The sequence below is a fragment of the Hypanus sabinus genome, chromosome 17 (assembly GCF_030144855.1).
Source record: "Hypanus sabinus isolate sHypSab1 chromosome 17, sHypSab1.hap1, whole genome shotgun sequence".
Classification (NCBI taxonomy): domain Eukaryota; kingdom Metazoa; phylum Chordata; class Chondrichthyes; order Myliobatiformes; family Dasyatidae; genus Hypanus; species Hypanus sabinus.
The window spans coordinates 16090847-16110187 of record NC_082722.1 but is presented as its reverse complement, the minus strand read 5'-3'; the positions used below and the strand labels follow the sequence as shown (position 1 = coordinate 16110187).

General features: G+C 39.9%; 1 protein-coding gene across 3 annotated transcripts in view; it reads right to left on the bottom strand.

The window, feature by feature from the left end:
- Positions 1–1224: 1224 nt before the first annotated feature.
- The window catches only part of pdpr (pyruvate dehydrogenase phosphatase regulatory subunit), a 64132-nt gene continuing 46015 nt past the window's right edge, over positions 1225–19341 (bottom strand). For all 3 annotated transcript variants that reach the window (XM_059992600.1, XM_059992601.1, XM_059992602.1), the window contains 7 exons: positions 19065–19198; positions 12286–12434; positions 10217–10329; positions 5680–5774; positions 5003–5092; positions 4275–4457; positions 1225–2331 (listed from right to left, as the gene is read on the bottom strand). In XM_059992600.1, the coding sequence (XP_059848583.1) occupies positions 1927–2331; positions 4275–4457; positions 5003–5092; positions 5680–5774; positions 10217–10329; positions 12286–12434; positions 19065–19198 (1169 nt within the window). In that variant the 3' untranslated portion in view covers positions 1225–1926. The remainder of the gene's footprint in view (positions 2332–4274; positions 4458–5002; positions 5093–5679; positions 5775–10216; positions 10330–12285; positions 12435–19064; positions 19199–19341) is intronic.

Sequence of the window (19341 nt, the reverse complement as noted above, 5' to 3'; positions counted from 1 at the left end):
AACCTCATCTCCTCTAGCCCATACTCTTGTCTTGGAAGAAAACCATTAAGTAATCCTCAAAACTAATCTTCTGAAATCTCAAGCATTAATTTATTAAAGAGAACTGTGGAGCACAAGGTAAAAAGGAACTAATTATTCAACAGAAGAGGCTGAGCTGTTGCATCATTACTGATACGCGTGTATAGCAGACAGCCCTCTGGAAGAATAAAGCAACTCCATAATATATATTTTAAGTACATTACTTCCAACTTGTTAAACCAAAATTGTGTCTGCTACTAGGTTATTTAGTTATAATGGGCTAGAAGTTCTGGTATATTAGTCTCTCCCACCATCCAGATATCGCTTTCCAATAGGAATTAATAACCCCTATCAAGTCGTGGAGATGAAGGTCAATTGTCGACTGAACCACACATATCCTTGAACTTTTTGAATACCAGGCCATGGTTCATCACTGAGCAGTACATCTGCCTACTGACATATAAGGGTCAGCAACTCAGCTTTAACAGAGCAAGTACTATAGAAAAAGTCCAACTGTTTCCATATTCCAGGAGTGAAATATACTGTTCATTTAGCAACAGTGGACTTGAGTGTACCACTCTAATTTTTATGTCAAGATGTGTCTCGGCCCTGTCACAGAGCATAACTCATGTGTTCCTAGATTATACAGGAAAACAGTCACTAAAAGAAATCTGCTTATTTTAACAAACTTGTACCTTGAATTCCCAGAGAATATACTTGCCCATCCCAAGCCCAACAATTAATCAGTAAACAGCTGCACATTGCAGTAAATGAGTATCTCCATACTCTGGCATTAATTCTTTGGCAGTATATGAACACACAATGACATTTCTCATCATTCAGAATTATGTCATTAACCATACTGGTGGAAACAATCTTTTGTGTAGCACCCAAACTAATCATAAATCTAACCAGTCAGCAAACAATCAAAAACATTTGCCTTCTCACTAACTAGAAGTTCCTGCAAGAACATCCTCTTACTACACTGTAGCAAGATTTGCTTTACCTAGTAAGAATGAGGTCAAGTGGAAGTGTTCACTAAGGAAACTTACAAAATTAATGTATAATAAAACAAAGCTCATATACCCACTGAGATAAAGCAAAGAAAAGATATTGATATACCTTGTGCCCATAAATCCAGGAAAACCTATGTTATCTAGTTCCCCTCAGTATAAATTCCCCATAAAATAGATGTCTCACTCATGCTCAACTTAAACAAACAATTCAAAAAATATATTTATTGGCTTTTTCAATTTGGGATCACTATAAGAAACACAGAATGGACATGCATGGGTGGGTTATCGGCAGATAGCTAAATATCACTGCAAAGTTCCTAGAATTCTCGTAGCAATAAATTGAGCTCATCAACACAGAACCACACAAGTTATACAATGTCGGCAGATTCTTCAATGAGTGGTTAAGGCTATCTGCACCTAATTGGCTCTTGGAAGACAAATATAAATTAGTACAGATCCGAAGTGAAAATAAGAGTGTTTTGTTGAGTTGCTTTATACCTTCTACACACTTATGAAGTGGCTAATACCACAGAAACCTGTGTTGTCAATGAAAGGATCTCCCCAAATATTTGTTGAGCAACGCAAGGCCCATACTTCCCTGTGAAAACATACAACTTCATCTGGAAAAAAGCAAAGGAACCAAAATACCAGAGGCCCTGAACTTGCTTTAAAAAAAGACACAACAAAAGTAATGCACCAATTCACAGCAGCATTTTCCATTGTAGGTTAAAGCAAGCAAAACCAAATACAGTGCCTTCAGGTACAGAACCTTTTTTAAAACTGTTTATATACATTAGACAAAAAACCAGAGAAACAATTTTGCCTTTAAGAATGAGGGAGTGGAGGGATATCAACGCATCACTATCTTAATGCTGGAAAGCACTGCTGTGTCTCATTTCCCTTGAAAGCTGCTCAGTTCCATTTCATCCTTCCTCCGTTTCTGGGTAAACAGGGAGCTGAATGGGTAAAGTTTGGCCTTGGCACTGAAGCGCTGTCTAGCAATCTCGATCTCATAGTTCCCAGAATTGACATACTCTGGGGTCACCACCAGCTTGGCTCCAGAGTCTTCATCGTAATGGTGAACAAAACCCAAGCAAACGTGGCGGGCCAGTGTGTAACTGTAGGCACTGCTGGTCGTCATGCCAACATAGCTTCCATTCCGGTATATGGGCTCTCCCCACCAGGGCCAGAGGTCAAGATCCATGTCATGATCATCCAAGATAAACATGGTAAAGCGTCGGCAAACTCCTTTCTGTCTTTGCTGTAGTAATGCCTCTCGGCCAATAAAGTCAATCCCCTAAAATTAAACAAGAAGCAAACAGAAATTTCAGATACGATTTCAGTATTATCCTGTATGTAACTTCAAAAAAATATTCCTATTCATGATTTCTCTTTTCTAGCTGTATTGTATATGGATTTCAGCAAGGCATTTGATAAGGTACCCCATGCAAGGCTTATTGAGAAAGTAAGGAGGCATGGGATCCAAGGGGACATTACTCTGTGGATCCAGAACTGGCTTGCTCACAGAAGGCAAAGAGTGGTTATAGACAGGTCATATTCTGCATGGAGGTCGGTCACCAGTGGTGTGCTGTTCTGGGACCCTTGCTCTTCGCGATTTTCATAAATGACCTGGATGAGGAAGTGGAGGGATGGGTTAGTAAGTTTGCTGATGACACAAAAGTTGGAGGTGTTGTGGATAGTGTAGAGAGCAGTCAGAGGTTACAGTGGGACATTAATAGGATGCAAAACTGGACTGAGAATGGCAGATGGAGTTCAACCCAGATGAATGTGAGGTGGTTCATTTTGGTAGGTCAAATATGATGGCAGAATATAGTATTAATGATAAGACTCTTGGCATTGTGGAGGATCAGAGGGATCTTGGGATCAGAGGGATCTTGGGATCCAAGTCCATAGGACGCTCAAAGCAGCTGTACAGGTTGACTCTGTGAAGAAGGCGTATGGTGTACTGGCGTTCATCAATCATGGAATTGAATTTAGGAGTTGAGAGGTAATGTTGCAGCTCTATAGGACCCTGGTCAGACCCCACTTGGAGTACTGTGCTCAGTTCTGGTCACCTCATTACAGGAATAATGTGGAAGCCATAGAAAGGGTGCAGAGGAGATTTACAAGGATGTTGCCTGGATTGGGGAGCATGTCTTATGAGAATAGGTTGAGTGAACTCGGCCTTTTCTCCTTGGAGCGACGGAGGAGAGGTGACCTGATGGAGGTGTACAAGATGATAACAAGCATTGATCGTGTGGATAGCCAGAGACTTTTTCCCCAGGGCTGAAATGGTTAGCACGAGAGGGCATATTTTTAAGGTGCTTGGAAGTAGGTACAGAGGAGATGTCAGGGGTAAGTTTTTTACTCAGAGAGTGGTGAGTGTGTGGAATGGGCTGCTGGCAACAGCAGTGGAGGCGGATACGATAGGGTATTTTAAGAGGCCTTTAGATAAGTACATGGAGCTTCGTAAAATAGAGGGCTATAGGTAAGCCTAGTAATTTCTAAGGTAGAGACATGTTCGGCACAACTTTGTGGGGCGAAGGGCCTGTATTGTGCTTAAGGTTTTCTATGTTTCTATGTTAGCTCAATTCATATGGAGTAGATGACATCTTCAGTGAAGTTCAAAGATTCACGTTGACTCATCTCTAATAGCTCTGGGGCACCCCCACCACCACCCCTTTCCTGTTTGCAGGAATTTCCATTGTTCTTTTTCCACACGCAGTGCCAGTTTGACGAGATGAGGTGTACAGATTAATTGCCAGCTGATAAAAAATCAAACTGGAGCACCATAGTAGATGAGTAACCTACCCAGTGATCAGCGGTGCACAGTGGCTGCTGTGTATTTATTCACCCAAGCTATTCCAACAGCACCACCCAAGTCTTGAACCTCTTGAAACAGTAAGGCTTCAAGCACATGAATTCACCACCACTTGGAGATTCCCCTCCAAGCTCACACCACCTCAACAGCATTGGGAGAAGCACCTGCAATGCAGTGGTTCAAAGCACCAATTCAGAACCACCTTCCCAAGAGGAATTAGGGATAGGCTATAAATGCTGGCAATAACCAGGCCTATGAAAACTGATGAGCAAATTTTACAAAACAAACAAAATAAGTACATAAAATAAACAGCTTAGCAACTTCCATTACAATTCAACCCAATCATTACATCCTTTCTAAAAAAAATAATTAATTGGTTAAATTCAGAACAGAAAAAAAATCCTTGTAAAATCAGTAACCTTGTCAAATTTGACTCGGAATTCACGCCCACACTCCAATGGTGTCGATGTAGCATCCAAGTCCTGGCCCCAAAATGCAAAGAACTTTTCGATCCTGAGGCTGCGCAGTGCATAGTAGCCGGCATTCCGGATTCCGTACTTCTGCCCCACATTCATGATTTCATTGTAGACATGAAGTGCATACTGAAAAATGCAGGAGGAGAATCAGAGCGATTAGCTGCCACTGCTGTATCTCAACAAAATACTCAACCTCAGTGCAGTACAGGCCTGGAAGCAGAAACTTTTCTCCACTGGGAATGGTCCAACAAACCACGGTATATGCATGTGAACCAAGACAGCTGCAAGTAGATTGTTCAGCAAAGCAAATACCATTATGAAGTACAATTCTTGGCATATACAAATTTTAAACCACACCTCCTCCTCCCCCACCCCCACACAAACACACACACACAAAATCCAGCCCAAGCCATTTAATTAAGTTCCATTCCCATGACTGCTAAATCAGTGGAGGTTTATCCACGTAAATTGGGATAAAACTGCTCCAAATGGTTCTTTGTTTTTCCTCACTGAAGTATGTGTATCTCATGAAAAACGTCAAATCCAAATCATGCATTTTTATCCAATACTCTCATTGATAGCTAACTCCAGTTTACATCACTGTAACAGACCCAATGATGAACAATGTAAGTAACATTGTTGATTATTAGATTGAGGTGACTAATACTCACCTCAATGGGAATATATAGCATGAAACCAGGTTCTCCTGTGTGTGTCATACTCATCACCCGGATACCATTGGCATAACCAACACTCATCTCCTGTTAAACAGAAGCGCAGAGTACATTCAGCAACACTTTCTGCTTTCAGTGACACCTTTCTCATCAAAAACACACACAATTGGTAAATATGCCTATCCAATCCCAATACACGCACGGAGAAATTTAATACCCAATCTTAACTTCTGAAACTAAGAAATGGAAATGTAGTCCCGCTGCATTAACAAGGAATAGCAAATAATAACCTCCTTTCCCAATTCCCTGACACAAAAACAATAACCAAGAAGAATTCCTTTGGAGGATAGTGGAGTTGCAGACTTGTAGAACAAATGGAAATTAGCAGCTGCTTATATTCATTAACATAAAATAAACAATGTATGCAAGCTCATACTCCTGTCAGTAAAAACAGTGCTTTGCTGTGGTTGGCTGGAACTTCCCACTGTTGATGTGTAGACATAGTATCTTGCAGGCAAATGTGGAAAATTATCCCAATCAGTAATTGGATAGAACTGAGTAAGACTCCAACATCCAAGAACTATTTGACAACACATTTAATTCTAAGTAGGTAATTTATTACACCTTTTTTGATGACACTTGATAAATGCTAATAGTTCATTTCTTTGACCCACCTTGCAGAACAGCGAAGGGAAGTGATCTGGAGTCATTGGGACGTAAGACAACTCAGAAAGGACATCCATTGCACGGGGTCCAATCAAGTTCAGTGCTAGAGAAGAAGAGATCAATTTCACCATTACAATAATTGGTTCTCCTGCACGAATATCCCAAGACTCTCAATTCTGATCAGCTTTGCCTGCTGTTTGATCATGATCCAATATGAGGCACCAGTTTGCTACTGCTACAAGGTGCCATAAGCTAGGGACATATCTGCTTTGTAAAAGGTACAGAGAAAGGCAAACTTTGCTTTGATATTTTCAAGGAAATCCAACCTAAACCCAAGGAACAGGATCTAATTTTCTACCTGGGCACAACACTGCTCTTCAGGCTCATTGCTGAATTCAATAATTTCAGATAATAAGCTTTACAGTTTTTCTGAGAATTGGCCAGTTAAATTTCTAACTTTACTTAATTCTGATGCAAGGTCATTGACTTTGAACATTAACTCTACAGATCCAAGATTCCAAAATCCAAAAATATTTTGAGCACTGACATGAAATCACAAATGGAAAATTCCACAAGACACTGGGAAGATTCCCAAGCAGTGCGCGATCCCTGTGCAATATAGACAGTTCTGAGAAGTGACCTCATATAGGTAATGAATAAACTTAATTAAAAATAGGAAAAAAAACACTGCATTAAGAGAAAAATGAAGATCTCAACCATGTATCAAAAGAATGGAGGGTCAGTGGAGTGAACATATGCTGATCATGATACTATGATGAACTGAAAATCGAAGGTAACTGAATATTCAGCAGACTTATTGAAGAAATATAAGAAAAGGCACAGCATTTTTTTTTTCAATTTAAAAGTTTTAAAGATAAAGCATCTGCTGACCACAAAGCAGCAAAGAAATTCATTGAAGAGTCACTGATGAAAATCTAACATCAAAGCAAGTCTAAAAAACTGATTATTTAAAAAAAACTTTTTCTTTATAAAAGGTTTTATGTAAGGTAAAATACAAATATATTGTACTGTAACCTTTTACCAAAATGTAACGGAGGTGGAGACTGAAAGCCTGCTGTTGTTGTTCAACAGCTGATTCAGGTATTCTCCCATCACTGTTGTACTGTTTTTGTTACCTTGCACACGTTATATTTTCATTATATTAACAGTTAGTAATGATTTTAAGTATGTATGTGTGACAAAGACTGCTTACTAGTAGTACATAAATTCAGAGTCAGAAATGATGTTGATTCCAAGCTATCTCATTATATATTCCAAAATCCAAAACACTTCTGGCCCCAAGCTTTTCGGATAAGGGATACTCAACTTGTATTTCTTTATCCTTGGATGTTAGTTAACCAGCTCAATATTTCCATCACCACTTTAAACAAATTCTAGCATTTACAAATACAAGAGATTCTGCAGATGCTGGAAATCCAGAGCAGCATACACAAAATGCTGCCGGCAGCATCTATAGAAATGAATAAAGAGTTGATGTCGAGACCCATTATTTGTCCTGATGAACGGTCTCTGCATTTGTGTGTGTTGCTCTGGCATTTATACTAATTTAACTTGAAATCATTTTCTCAATTACCTATTCCATAACATTTAGTGTTATACAAACCTCAATGAAATAACTTTTCAGATTTCTTCTGTCACTTTCTGACCCACACTATTATGAAGCATCGGTTTACAGCAAAATGCTGGATTTGTCGTAAAAGATCCGGTAACAAACTTCTTAGAAAAATATGAACAGGCATGGCTTATGAATAGACATAACTTATGAAGGATTTGGGGGATTGTATCCAGAGGTACCGGCCACGTGATAGACACACTGCCACCTGGCTGGTCGGAGGACACACCACATGCCAATCAACATTTGGTCCCCCCCAACTAATCAATGCACACCTAAATTATTGGTCACCTTCATTGGATTATCTCGCCCAGCCCCATGCTATAAAAGGTGAGACTTGTGCCTGGCTTGGTCTCTCTTACAGACCACCTCATTGAAGGTAAGTGCATTGACTTATGATTGGGAAGGTCTATTGTGCATCCTAGTAAGGGAGCCACAGCTATCCAAGGTCAAGTGCTTTTCGTAGTTGTAGTGCTTTTCCCTTGTTCTTTGTTTGTGTAACTGTACCCTGTCCCCACACCGCTTCCTGTGTATTGTAGTTGCTTGTGTTGACCCGACTTCCCCTTGTAAATAAATTCCTTATTATTAAAACTGTGTGTGTCCGGGCCTCTACTGTTGAGACTCAAAGAACCAGTTATTTTCCATCACAACAGGGATTTAGTTAGAATTGTAAAAATGTGGAAATAATGGATATGCTGTAGTTTATCTGTACTTTTAAAACACATAAAACGAAATGCACAAAAGGTTGCTACATAAACCAAAGCCTGTAGCATTTGGTATTGAATGCTAGTATGAGGACAGAAATAGATAAAACACAGAAAACAGTCAGGATTGGTACGTTATTTCCAGAAGTCACCCTGTTGCTGTTTTTGGGGTGCCAGAGGGATCAGTTATAAGGCTACAATAATACCAAAAGAGCACAGAATGGAAAGATTCAGATGTGAGGCAGAAGGTATTAGCTTAGTTAGGCATTTAATTACCAGAATAATAAGTTCAGCACAACATTGTGGATCATAGGCCTGGTCATCAACAGTACCATTTCATGTACATAACTCCCAATTAATATGAATGACAGATGAATATGCATATATCCAATTTGAAGATAACACAGTGGTAAGTAGGAAAGTGGGCTGAAAAGGCAGTGACTGAAAGAAGGCAGATTATCCAAGTGGGAAGAATGTGGCAGATGAAGTATAATTTGGGAAAGTATGAGCTGATGTACCTCAATTAAAACAATGGGAAAGCACTTTCCTTTAAATGTTACAAGGAAGTGAATATTTCTGTCCAGCGAGATCTGGATAAGCCAGTACAAATGCAGCAAGCAATCTGGGAGGTGAATGGTATGCTGGCCTCATTTCCAGGGGAATGGAGTACATCTGCAAGGAAGTCTCAATGAGATTGAGCCTTTTAGTGAGCTAGCCTTTGGATTACTCGGTGCAGTTTTGGTCCCAAGTTACACTGTTAGAAACATAGAAAACCTACAACACAATACAGGCCCTTCGCCCCACAAAGTGGACATGTCCCTACCTTAGAAATTATTAGGCTTACCCATAGCCCTCGATTTTTCTACCTATCCAAAAGTCTCTTAAAAACCCTATCGTATTCACCTCCACCACCATTGCCAGTAGCCCATTCCACGTACTCTCTCTGCGTAAAAAATGTACCCAACATCTCCTCTGTACCTACTCCCCAGCACCTTAAACCTGTGTCCTCTTGTGGCAACCATTTCAGCCATGGGAAAAAACCTCTGACTATCCACACGATCAATGCCTCTCCATCATCTTGTATACCTCTATCAGGTCACCTCTCAGCCTCTGTCGCTCCCAGGAGAAAAGGCCAAGTTCACTCAACCTGTTTTCATAAGGCATGCTCCCCAATCCAGGCAACAAAACAGAACTCGTGTTCTTGGAATCTAGGCCATGTAGGTTTACAAGCCTAATTCCTGTGATGAGGAGGGTTTTTCTATCTAGAATAAATGAAGCTTGGCCTATACTTACCCCGATTTTTTTTTTTTCCGGATGTGATTTCATTAAAAAGTCTGTACCTTCTGTACCTCTTTCCTGCTGGCAGCAATGAGAACATGACATGACCTTGGTGATGGAGGACTTAATGATGGATGCCACCTTTTTGAAGCACTGCTCCTTGAAGATGTCCTGGATACTATGAAGGCTAGTGCCCATGATGGAGCTGACTAAGTTTACAACTCTCTGCAGCTTACTTCGATCCTCCACCCCTCAAGCCACAGTGATGCAGCCAGTTAGAATGCTCCCCTTGGTACATCTGTGGAAATATCAGTGTCTTTGGAGACATACCAAATTTTCTCAAACTCCTAATGAAATACAGCCGCTGTTGCGCTTTCTTTGTAGCTGTATCGATATGTTGGGTCTAGATTTGACACTCAGGAATTGGAAATTGCTCACTCTTTTCATTTCTGATTCCCCTATGAGGCCTGGTGTGTGTTCCCTCATCTTATGCTTTCTGAAGTCCACAATCAGTTCTTTGGTCTTACTGTACACCCTCTCATCACTGTCTGAATTTCTGCCAACAATGGTTGTATCATCAGCAAATTTATAGATGGCATTTGAGCTGTGCCTCGCCACAGAGTCAGAGGTGTAGAGAGTAGAACAGTGGGATAAGCACACTCACTTGAGATGCACCAGTTCCAGAAAAAAAACAGGTAATTAATTAAAATAGACCATTTCCATGCTTGTTAAGCTTTTATTTTCTCCCAGTGGTTAGTTTGGAAAATCTTTCTCTAGTGCCAGACACTGCCTAGATGACTTCAGTGAAATGCTGAGAGAGCTTTTATTTCCTAAGCAGCATAACTGTAACAGTTGAGTGACAAAATGTGGCAAAAGCCACTGAGTATAGTTGTCAGTAGTGGTGTGTGACTATCCCACATGCACAAGTACCTGTGTATTTCCAAGTTACATCCTCAAGCTGCAGCTGATTATCTCTGGGGATATGTTGCTTGAGCCAAGACCAACAATGGACCTGCTGATCCGTGGGGGAAATAATAAAGAAACTGGAAAAAACAAACACCGTGTTAAATTCCACATTGTGAAAAGCAGCATCAACAGAACAACCCCCTGTCGTAGTGTGGAGAACAATGAACATCTTTCTTCTGCAGTCGTTTGACTTCCTAACAGACATTTTATCATGGTCCTACTTGAACTGTGATTTTCAAACCAGCTGGCGGAAAATCAATGGAAAAAAATTTAATTTACTTTGACAAAAAATCCAAATATAATGAAATACATAAAGAATGAATATCTGTCACTTTTTTTGGGCAGAGCATTCAACTCTTCAGACATCAATTCTGTAGCTCCATTATGGTTAGCCAGGTTCTTAATGGCAAACATCAGTGTAATGTACTAGAACATGATGATGTGGCTAAATAAAACAAGGTGCAGCAACAGGCAAGCTCAACTCAGCTTCAATTTGGCAGAGTTCAGTGTCCAGCAGGTCAGGACAAGGCAAACTGGCAGAGAGTTATGTTTTTCCCTCTAGAGGGAATCTAGAGGACTGGAGAAGAAATGGAGCAGTTTTAGAACACAAGCTGAATACTAAGACCATAGGAGCAGAATTTGGCCATTTGGCCCATCCATTTTCAGTCTCAGCCTCAATCTCCTGCTTTCTCCTTGTATCCCTTCATGCCCTAACTAATCAAGAATCTATCAACCTCTGCCTTTAATCTACCCAAAGTTGGCCTCCACAACCACAGTGGAAACAATTACTACAGATTCATCACTCTCTGGCTAAAGAAATTTCTCTGCCATTCCAACTCAAGGTTGATCTCTTAAATTCAACCTAATCAAATATACCAGGGAAAATTGTCCATTCTTGGTACTGAGTTTAGCTCCATATCAAACCACAAAATGATTCCACTTTCTGCTAGATTTCTTAAGCCACTGCATGGAAAAAGCCACAGCCTGATAAGTCACCAAGTCTGCTCTTATCCCATCCTCCCACCATCCTATCAGGGATAGGGTTCCACACCACCAGCCTCCCCATCCAGCATTTAAACTACTGCAATTTCTGCCATCTTCAATGGGATCCCACCACCAGACACATCTTTCCCTCACCCCCACTTTTTCCAGAGATCAATCCCTATATGACTCCCCTGTCCATTCATCCTCCCCACTTGCAAGCAGAACAAGTGGTACACCTGTCCCTACAGCACCTCCCTCACTACTATTCAAGGCACCAAATAGTCCTTCCAGGTGAACGACATTTCACCTATGACTCTGTTGAGGTCATATACTGTGTCTGGTGCTCCTGCTGTGGCCTCCTGTATATCGGAAAGACCCAACGTAGATTAGGAGACCGCTTCGCTAAGCATCTACGCCCCATCTGCCAGAACAAACAGGATCTCCCAATGGGCACCCACTTCCTATTCCCATTCTGACATGTCAAATTATGTTCTCTTCTACGGTCGTGATAAAGCCACACTCAGGTTGGAGGAACAACACCTTAGATTCCACCTGAGTAGCCTCCAACCTGATGGCATGAACATCGATTTCTCAAACTTCTAGTAATAGCACTCCCCTCTTCACCATTTCCCATCCTCTTTTACCTCTTTCACCCTAATTCCTTGGCCTGCCATCGCCTCCCTCTGGTGTTCTTGCCTCCTTTTCTTTCTTTCATGGCCTTCTGTCTTCTATTAGATTCCCCTTCTCCAGCCCTGTATCTCTTTCACCAATCAACTTCTTAGCTCTTTACTTCATCCCTTCCCCTCCCAGCTTCATCTATCACCTTGTGTTTCTCTGTCCCCTCCACCCCCTTTTAAATCTACCCTTCATCTTTGTTCTCCAGTCCTGCCAAAGAGTCTCTGCCCAAAAGGTTGACTGTACCTTTTTTGCCCCCAATAGCTGCTGCCTGGCTTGCTGAGTTCCTCCAGCATGGTGTGTGTTGATTTAATAGTCACATTATAGTAATATACTACACAAGTATCTCCACTTGCAGATATTTTAAAAATTACCTGCGTTTGCTGAGTCGCACAACACTGCAATCATTCTCGTAGCCACCCTGATCGTTCAGCATTCCTGTGTGCACAATATGTCCGACTGGAACATCCAAGTCATTGGAGCAGAGGTGCTGCAAAACCTCAAGTGCTTGGTCACCTGAGGACTGAATTAAATGATCAAATCATTATCATATGAAGACAAGGAAAAAAATCATTCCTATTTTAAGTAGACTTACAATAGTACCAAAAAGGAAAAAAACTGGTTAAGAATCTAAGCACTATGACAAAAAAATTGCTGTACTTTACTAAATCAAGAATGGGCAGTGACAGTTTTGTTGATGGAAGAGGTAGTCAAACTGTGAAAAGTAAGATCTTGCAGTGGAAGATGGGAGAGTGAACAGGGGGAGGAGGGAAATGAAGAAGGATGATGTGTCATTTGCACTTACTTACATAATCTGTGAAATTCACTGCCTGTCAGCTGTGGAACTTGTCATTGAGTATATTTAAAGTGGAGGATGAAAAGTTGGGGTAAAGGCAGGAGAATGGGGTTAAGAGGGATAATAAATCAACCATGATGGAATTTTGGAACAAACATGATGGGCCAAATGGCCTAATTCTACTCCTACTTTTTATGGTCTAATGTGCAATCAAGCTGACCAATATTTCTACCTCAAACTCCAGCATCTGAAAGTGCTGAAGTGGGGAAGGGTAACTGGACCTTCCACTACAAGATCTTACTTTCACAATTTGACTGCCTCTTCTATCAACATAACTGTCAATGCCCATTCTTGATTTGGTAAAGAACTGCACAACTTCCTCAATTATGCCTAATGAGTGACTGACCATTTGAATATAAATGGGGGGAGGGGGGAAATTAAGAAGAATAATGGAAATGACACATCATAGCAATAAGGAGAGAAAAAATGAAATACGAAGGTAAGCTAGCCAAAAAGTTAAATGCTTTTTCAGACATATAAAGAGTAGAAGAGAGGCAAGAGTGCATATCAGATAGCCAGAAAATGATGCTGGAGAGGTAGTAATGGGGATAAAGAAATGGCAGACAAACTCAGTAAGTATTTTGTGTCAGTTTTCATAGTGGAAGACATCAGCAGTATTCCAGAAATTCTAGATTGTCAGGGAACAGAAGTGAGTGTAGTTGCTATTACTAAGGAGAAGGTGCTTTGGAAGCTAAAAAGACAGAAGGTAGATAAGTCACATGGACCAGATGGACTACACCCCAGCAATCTGAATGAGGTAGCTGATGAGATTGAGGAGGGATTAGTAGTGATCTTTCAAGAATCACTAGATTCTAAAACGGTTCTGGAAGACTAAAAAATTGCAAATGTCACTCCACTCTGAGAAATGAGGGAGGCAACAGGAAATTATTGGCCAGTCAGTCTGAATTCAGTGGGAAGATGTTGGAGTCCATCATTAAGGACAAGGTTTCGGAGTAACAAATCTGAGAAAATAACAGGCAAAGTAGACAGAGGAGAGTCAGTGTATGTTGTTCACTTGGATTTCAGAAGGCATTTGACAAGGCACTGAGCATGTAGCTGATAAACAAAATGAGAGCACATGGTACTACAGGAAAGATACTGACATGGATAGAAGATTGGCTGACTGGCAAGAGGCGATAAGTGGGAATAAAGGAGACCTTTTCTGGTTGGCTGACAGTAACGTGGCATTCTGCAGGGGTTGGTTTTGGGACAGCTTATATTCACGTTATATGTTAAAGATTTGGATGATGGAATTGATGGCTTTGTGGCCATGCTTGCGGACAATATGAAGATAATTGTACAGGCAGATAGTGTTGAAGAAGCAGGAAGTCTGCAGAAGGACTTGGACAAATCGGGAGAATGGACAAAGATTCAGACTATATTCTAAATGGGGAGAAAGTTGTAAAAGACTTGGAAGTCCCCATGCAGGATTCCCTGAAGGTTAACTTGCAATTTGAATCAATGGTTATTAAGGCCAATGCAATATTAACAGTCTTTACAAGAGGACTAGAATATAAAAGCAAAGATGCAATGCTTTGTAAAGCATTAGTCAGACTGCACATAGAGTATTGTGAGCAGTTTTGGACCCCTTATCCGAGAAAAGATGTGCTGGTATTGGAGAGCATCCAGGAGGTTTAAGAGAATTATTCTGGGAATGAAAGGGTTAACATATGAACAGCACTTGCTGGCTCTCGCTGGAATTTAGAATGAGGGGAATCTTACTGAGGTCCATTGAATATTGAAAAGCCTAGATAAAGTCGATGTGGGTAAGATGTTTCCTATAGTGGAGGAGTCTAGGACCAGAGGGCACAGCCTCAGAATAGAGAGCACCCCTCTAGAACACAGATCAGGAGGAATTTCTTTAGCCAGATGGTGATGAATCTATGGAATTTATTGCCACAGACAGCTGTGGAGGCCAAATTATTAAGTATATTTAAAGTGGAGGTTGATGGGTTCTTGATTAGTAAGGGCATCAAAGGAGAATGGGGTTGAGGAATAATGAATCAATCATGATGGAATGGCAGAGCATTCTTGATGGGCCAAATGGCCTAATTCTGCTCCTATGCCTTATGATCTGGACATGTCACACCCCAAGACCAACCATCTACAGATGTGACTATGATAGCAATGCTTTTGAAACATACTAAATGCTAGTAGAAGACCTTAGGAGCACTTCATATTGAAAATATACATTGCATGTATACATTTCAGAAACATTCATTGTGAACATGCAGTAAGTAAAAATAACCACTGAACAACCTGAAATAAAAAGTTTCAAACACACTTATTAGCACTTCACAAATGCTTAATGATAACAACAGACATACAGGTCTTATCCTTGGAATCATATAATACATGGTGTTTATTACTTTCTTTTTTAATTTACTAATCCTAAAGGCAGTTAACTACATCTGGATACACAATTAAACATGTAGGCAATGTACTGGATGATATTGTAATAAAAAGTGGATCAAAACACATGAAACAACGCATGGATGTAAATTATTTTATAGGCTGTTAGAATATAGTTTGTGCCACTTAGGAAGGACCTGGGACCAGAAGCGCAATTCCATTTATCTAATCCAGTCTGACAAGAGTAAGAGTAATGTCAGACTGAAGCAGACTGAAATCTGAAAGAACGATCAGTGGAACTGATCCAAAGAGCTTCTACTGGCATATTAAGAGCAAAAGAATAGTAATGGATAAACTTAGTCCTACTGAAGATCAGAGTGGTTGGGTATGTATGGAACCAAAAGAAATGGGTATTTTAAGTGGTTTTTTTGCGCGTGTATTTACCAAGGAAACTGGCATGAAGTAAATGGAAATGAGGCAAACAAGTAGTGAGGTCATGGAACCTATACAGATTGAAGAGGAGGATGTGCTTGCTATCTTGAGGCAAATCAGAGTACATAAATCCCCAGGATCTGACAGGGTATTCCCTTGGACCTTGCAGAAGACTAGTGTTGAAATTGCAGGGGTCCTGGCAGATATAATTTAAAATGTCTGTACCTATGGGTGAGGTGCTGGAGGATTGGAGGATAGCTCATGTTGTTCTATTGTTTTAAAAAGGTTTCAAAAGTAATCCGGGAAATTATAGGCCGGTAAATTTGACGTCGGTAGTAGGTAAATTATCGGAAGGAGTACTAAGAGACAGGATCTACAAGTATTTAGATAGACGGAGACTTATTAAGGAGAATCAACACGGCTTTGTGCATGGTAGGTAATGTTTAACAAACCTATTAGAGTTTTTCGAGGAAGTTACAAGGAAAGTGGATGAAGGGAAGGCAGTGGATGTTGTCTACGTGGACTTAGCGACTAAAGCTTCCTAGGTATACATGGCGAGGTAGTAAATTGGATTGGACATTGGCTCAATGGAAGAAGCCAGAGAGTGGTAGTGGAGGATTGCTACTCTGAGTGGAGGCCTGTGACTAGTGGTGTGCCACAGGGATCAGTGCTGGGTCCATTGTTAATTGTCATCTATATCAATGATCTGGATGATAATGTGGTAAATTGGATCAGCAAATTTGCTGATGATACAAAGATTGGAGGTGTAGTGGACAGTGAGGAAGGTTTTCAAAGTTTGCAGAGGGATTTGGACCAGCTGGAAAAATGGGCTGAAAAATGGGCTGAAAAATGGCAGATGGAGTTTAATACAGACAAGTGTGAGGTATTGCACTTTGGAAGGACAAACCAAGGTAGAACATACAAGGTAAATGGTAGGACACTGAGGAGTGCAGTAGAACAGAGGGATCTAGGAATACAGATACAAAATTCTCTAAAAGTGGCATCACAGGCAGATAGGGTAGTAAAGAGAGCTTTTGGTACATTGGCCTTTATAAATCAAAGTATTGAGTACAAGAGTTGGAATTTTATGGTGAGGTTGTATAAGGCATTGGTGAGGCCGAATTTGGAGTATTGTGTGCAGTTTTGGTCACTGAATTACAGGAAGGATATTAATAAGGTTGAAAGAGTGCAGAGAAGGTTTACAAGGATGTTGCTGGGACTTGAGAAACTGAGTTACAGAGAAAGGTTGAATAGGTTAGGACTTTATCCCCTGGAGTGTAGAAGAATGAGGGGAGACTGGATAGGGGTATATAAAATTATGATGGGTATAGATAGAGTGAATGCAAGCAGGCTTTTCCCACTGACGCTAGGGGAGGAAAAAACCAGAGGACATGGGTTAAGGATAAATGGGGAAAAGTTTAAAGGGAACATTAGGGGGGGCTTCTTCACACAGAGTAGTGGGAGTGGGGAATGAGCTGCCTGATGAAGTTGTAAATGCAGGCTCACTTTTATTATTTAACAGAAACTTGGACAGATGCATGGATGAGAGGTGTATGGAGGGATACGGGCCTGGTGCAGGTCAGTGGGACTAGGTAGAAAAATGATTCAGTACAGCCAAGAAGGGCCAAAAGGCCTGTTTCTGTGCTGTAATGTTCTAAGTGCTATGGTTCTATGGAATGTCAGATGGTTCTGGAGTCTGTTGACAATTTTTTTAAATCTGAAAAAAATATACAACATACTTTAAGAAACAATGAGTTCTAGGAGTACAGATGCAAGGGAGGTACCACAGAACTATATTGTGACAAAGGAGGCATTTGTAACATGGGAAAAGCTGTTAAATGAGTATAGGTTAACATTAAAAGTTTGTGTAATTTCAACAAACCTATTCTAGTGAACATATTACAACCTTGGAAATAGTAGGAGAAAGTTGACAATGCCATGAATGAAACATTATAGCAGGTCAGAATACAGTTTTCAAATGTAACAATGTGTTTGGAAGGAACTGAAACAAGACTTAAAAATTCTGTGAAGGCTTCGGTAGGATAGATAGGACCAGTGCTTGTAATTCCCCAGTTTTCTAGCACTGTCCCTAAATCGAAGATCATGGCTACTACATCAATAATTGCCACAAAATTTTCCCACATCGCATTTGGATCCGGGGTCTTAACAACTTTCCTGCATAAGCTCTACTTTAATTTTTTTCACTCTTATATCATAGCCATCTCCTCTTTCTCTGTGAGAAACTATTTATATCTGAAACCTCAGTAAGTGGAAGACAATTTTTGCAGATCATCCCCCTTTACTGTCCATTTATACATCTATCAAATACTTTTATGCTTTCTGTTATTAGTTATTGCCTACTCTCATATACTTTCTTTGTCCTCATTTCCTTTAACAATCTCCTGATAGCTTTCTTTTCAACCTGATGCCCAGCCAGTGAGAATACAGCCTTTTGCTCCCATTGTGACTTTTTTGCTACAAGTATCTTTCAAGTCTATATTTTTAAAGACTTCAACTTCATGATACCACTGTAAGAATCCACCAAGTGTCCTGAAAATCTTCACTATCTGTAACATACTATTTATCTGAACAGATTGGATTTTTCTTAATCGTGCTGCTTCAAGAGAAAGCTTTAGAAGTTATAGGCCTAACGCTACAAATAGACGAGCCTAGATAGGGCACCTTGGATGGTGTGAACCAGTTAGACCAAAGGATGTTTTACTGTACAACCTCATCCTATTACCGCAATTTTTGGTTTACCAATGTTAGATTCACAGCATTTATCTTCTTCAGCCCGTCGAATGATTGCATTTCTAACTCTGATGGCTAGAAGATCTATATTGTTGAATTGGAAAGAAATTGATCCTCCCACTGTATTTAATTGGTTCTCTCAAACTATGTTATGTTTAAATTTAGAAAAAATTAGAAGTGGTACTTTTGAGACTTCTATTAAATTTGAAAAGTTATGGAGACCATTTATTCAACATTTTCATATGATGTAATATGACCCTGTGCCAAGTACATTTGATTTCCCAGCTTTTAGCTTATGTATTTTGAGAGGACCAGAAGTGACGGCATTGATGAATACTTATTTTTGTGAGATATTATAAACAGCCCACTTTTTTTTTCCTTCTCTTTTGTTTGTTTTTTTTTTCTTTTGTAATACATTAGCTATAGTTATTAGATTAGATTAGTTAGTTTTGCATTATATAAATTTTTTTTTTGTTTTTTTTTCTTTCTTTTTTTCTGTTTTTTTTATATTATACATTATGAAATATTTAGATTTACTATGTCCATACATATATCTTATGGCTTATGTCTTGGTAAACTCATTTATATTGTAACTATTATGTATGTTTTTTTTTCATATGTAATGGAATGTGTATGTTGGTAATTTCTTTATCAATATATCATCTGTATTCTGTCCATATTATTAATATTAATAAAAAGATTTAGAAAGAAAGAAAAGGATGTTTTACTGTGCTGTATATGAATTCTACCTATGAAACTTACACTAAGTTCAAACTTGGTGAAAGATGACATGTCAATTACACAAACAGCCTCCTTGCAGCAAGTCACTTCTGCTCCAACAATGTCAAACCAATCAGGTTTGTAGAAGGTCTTCCTCTGATCCAACTGAAGCAAATCTGGAAAGATAAAAGGAGGAATTTCAGACAGAATTCAGAAACGTATGTGTATGAGAAACAGAAGCAAAAATGATTCATTCACCTGCCCAACAGCTTATCTGTCCCAACCCTCAAGCATCAGTTCCTCATAGCTCGTAGATGCC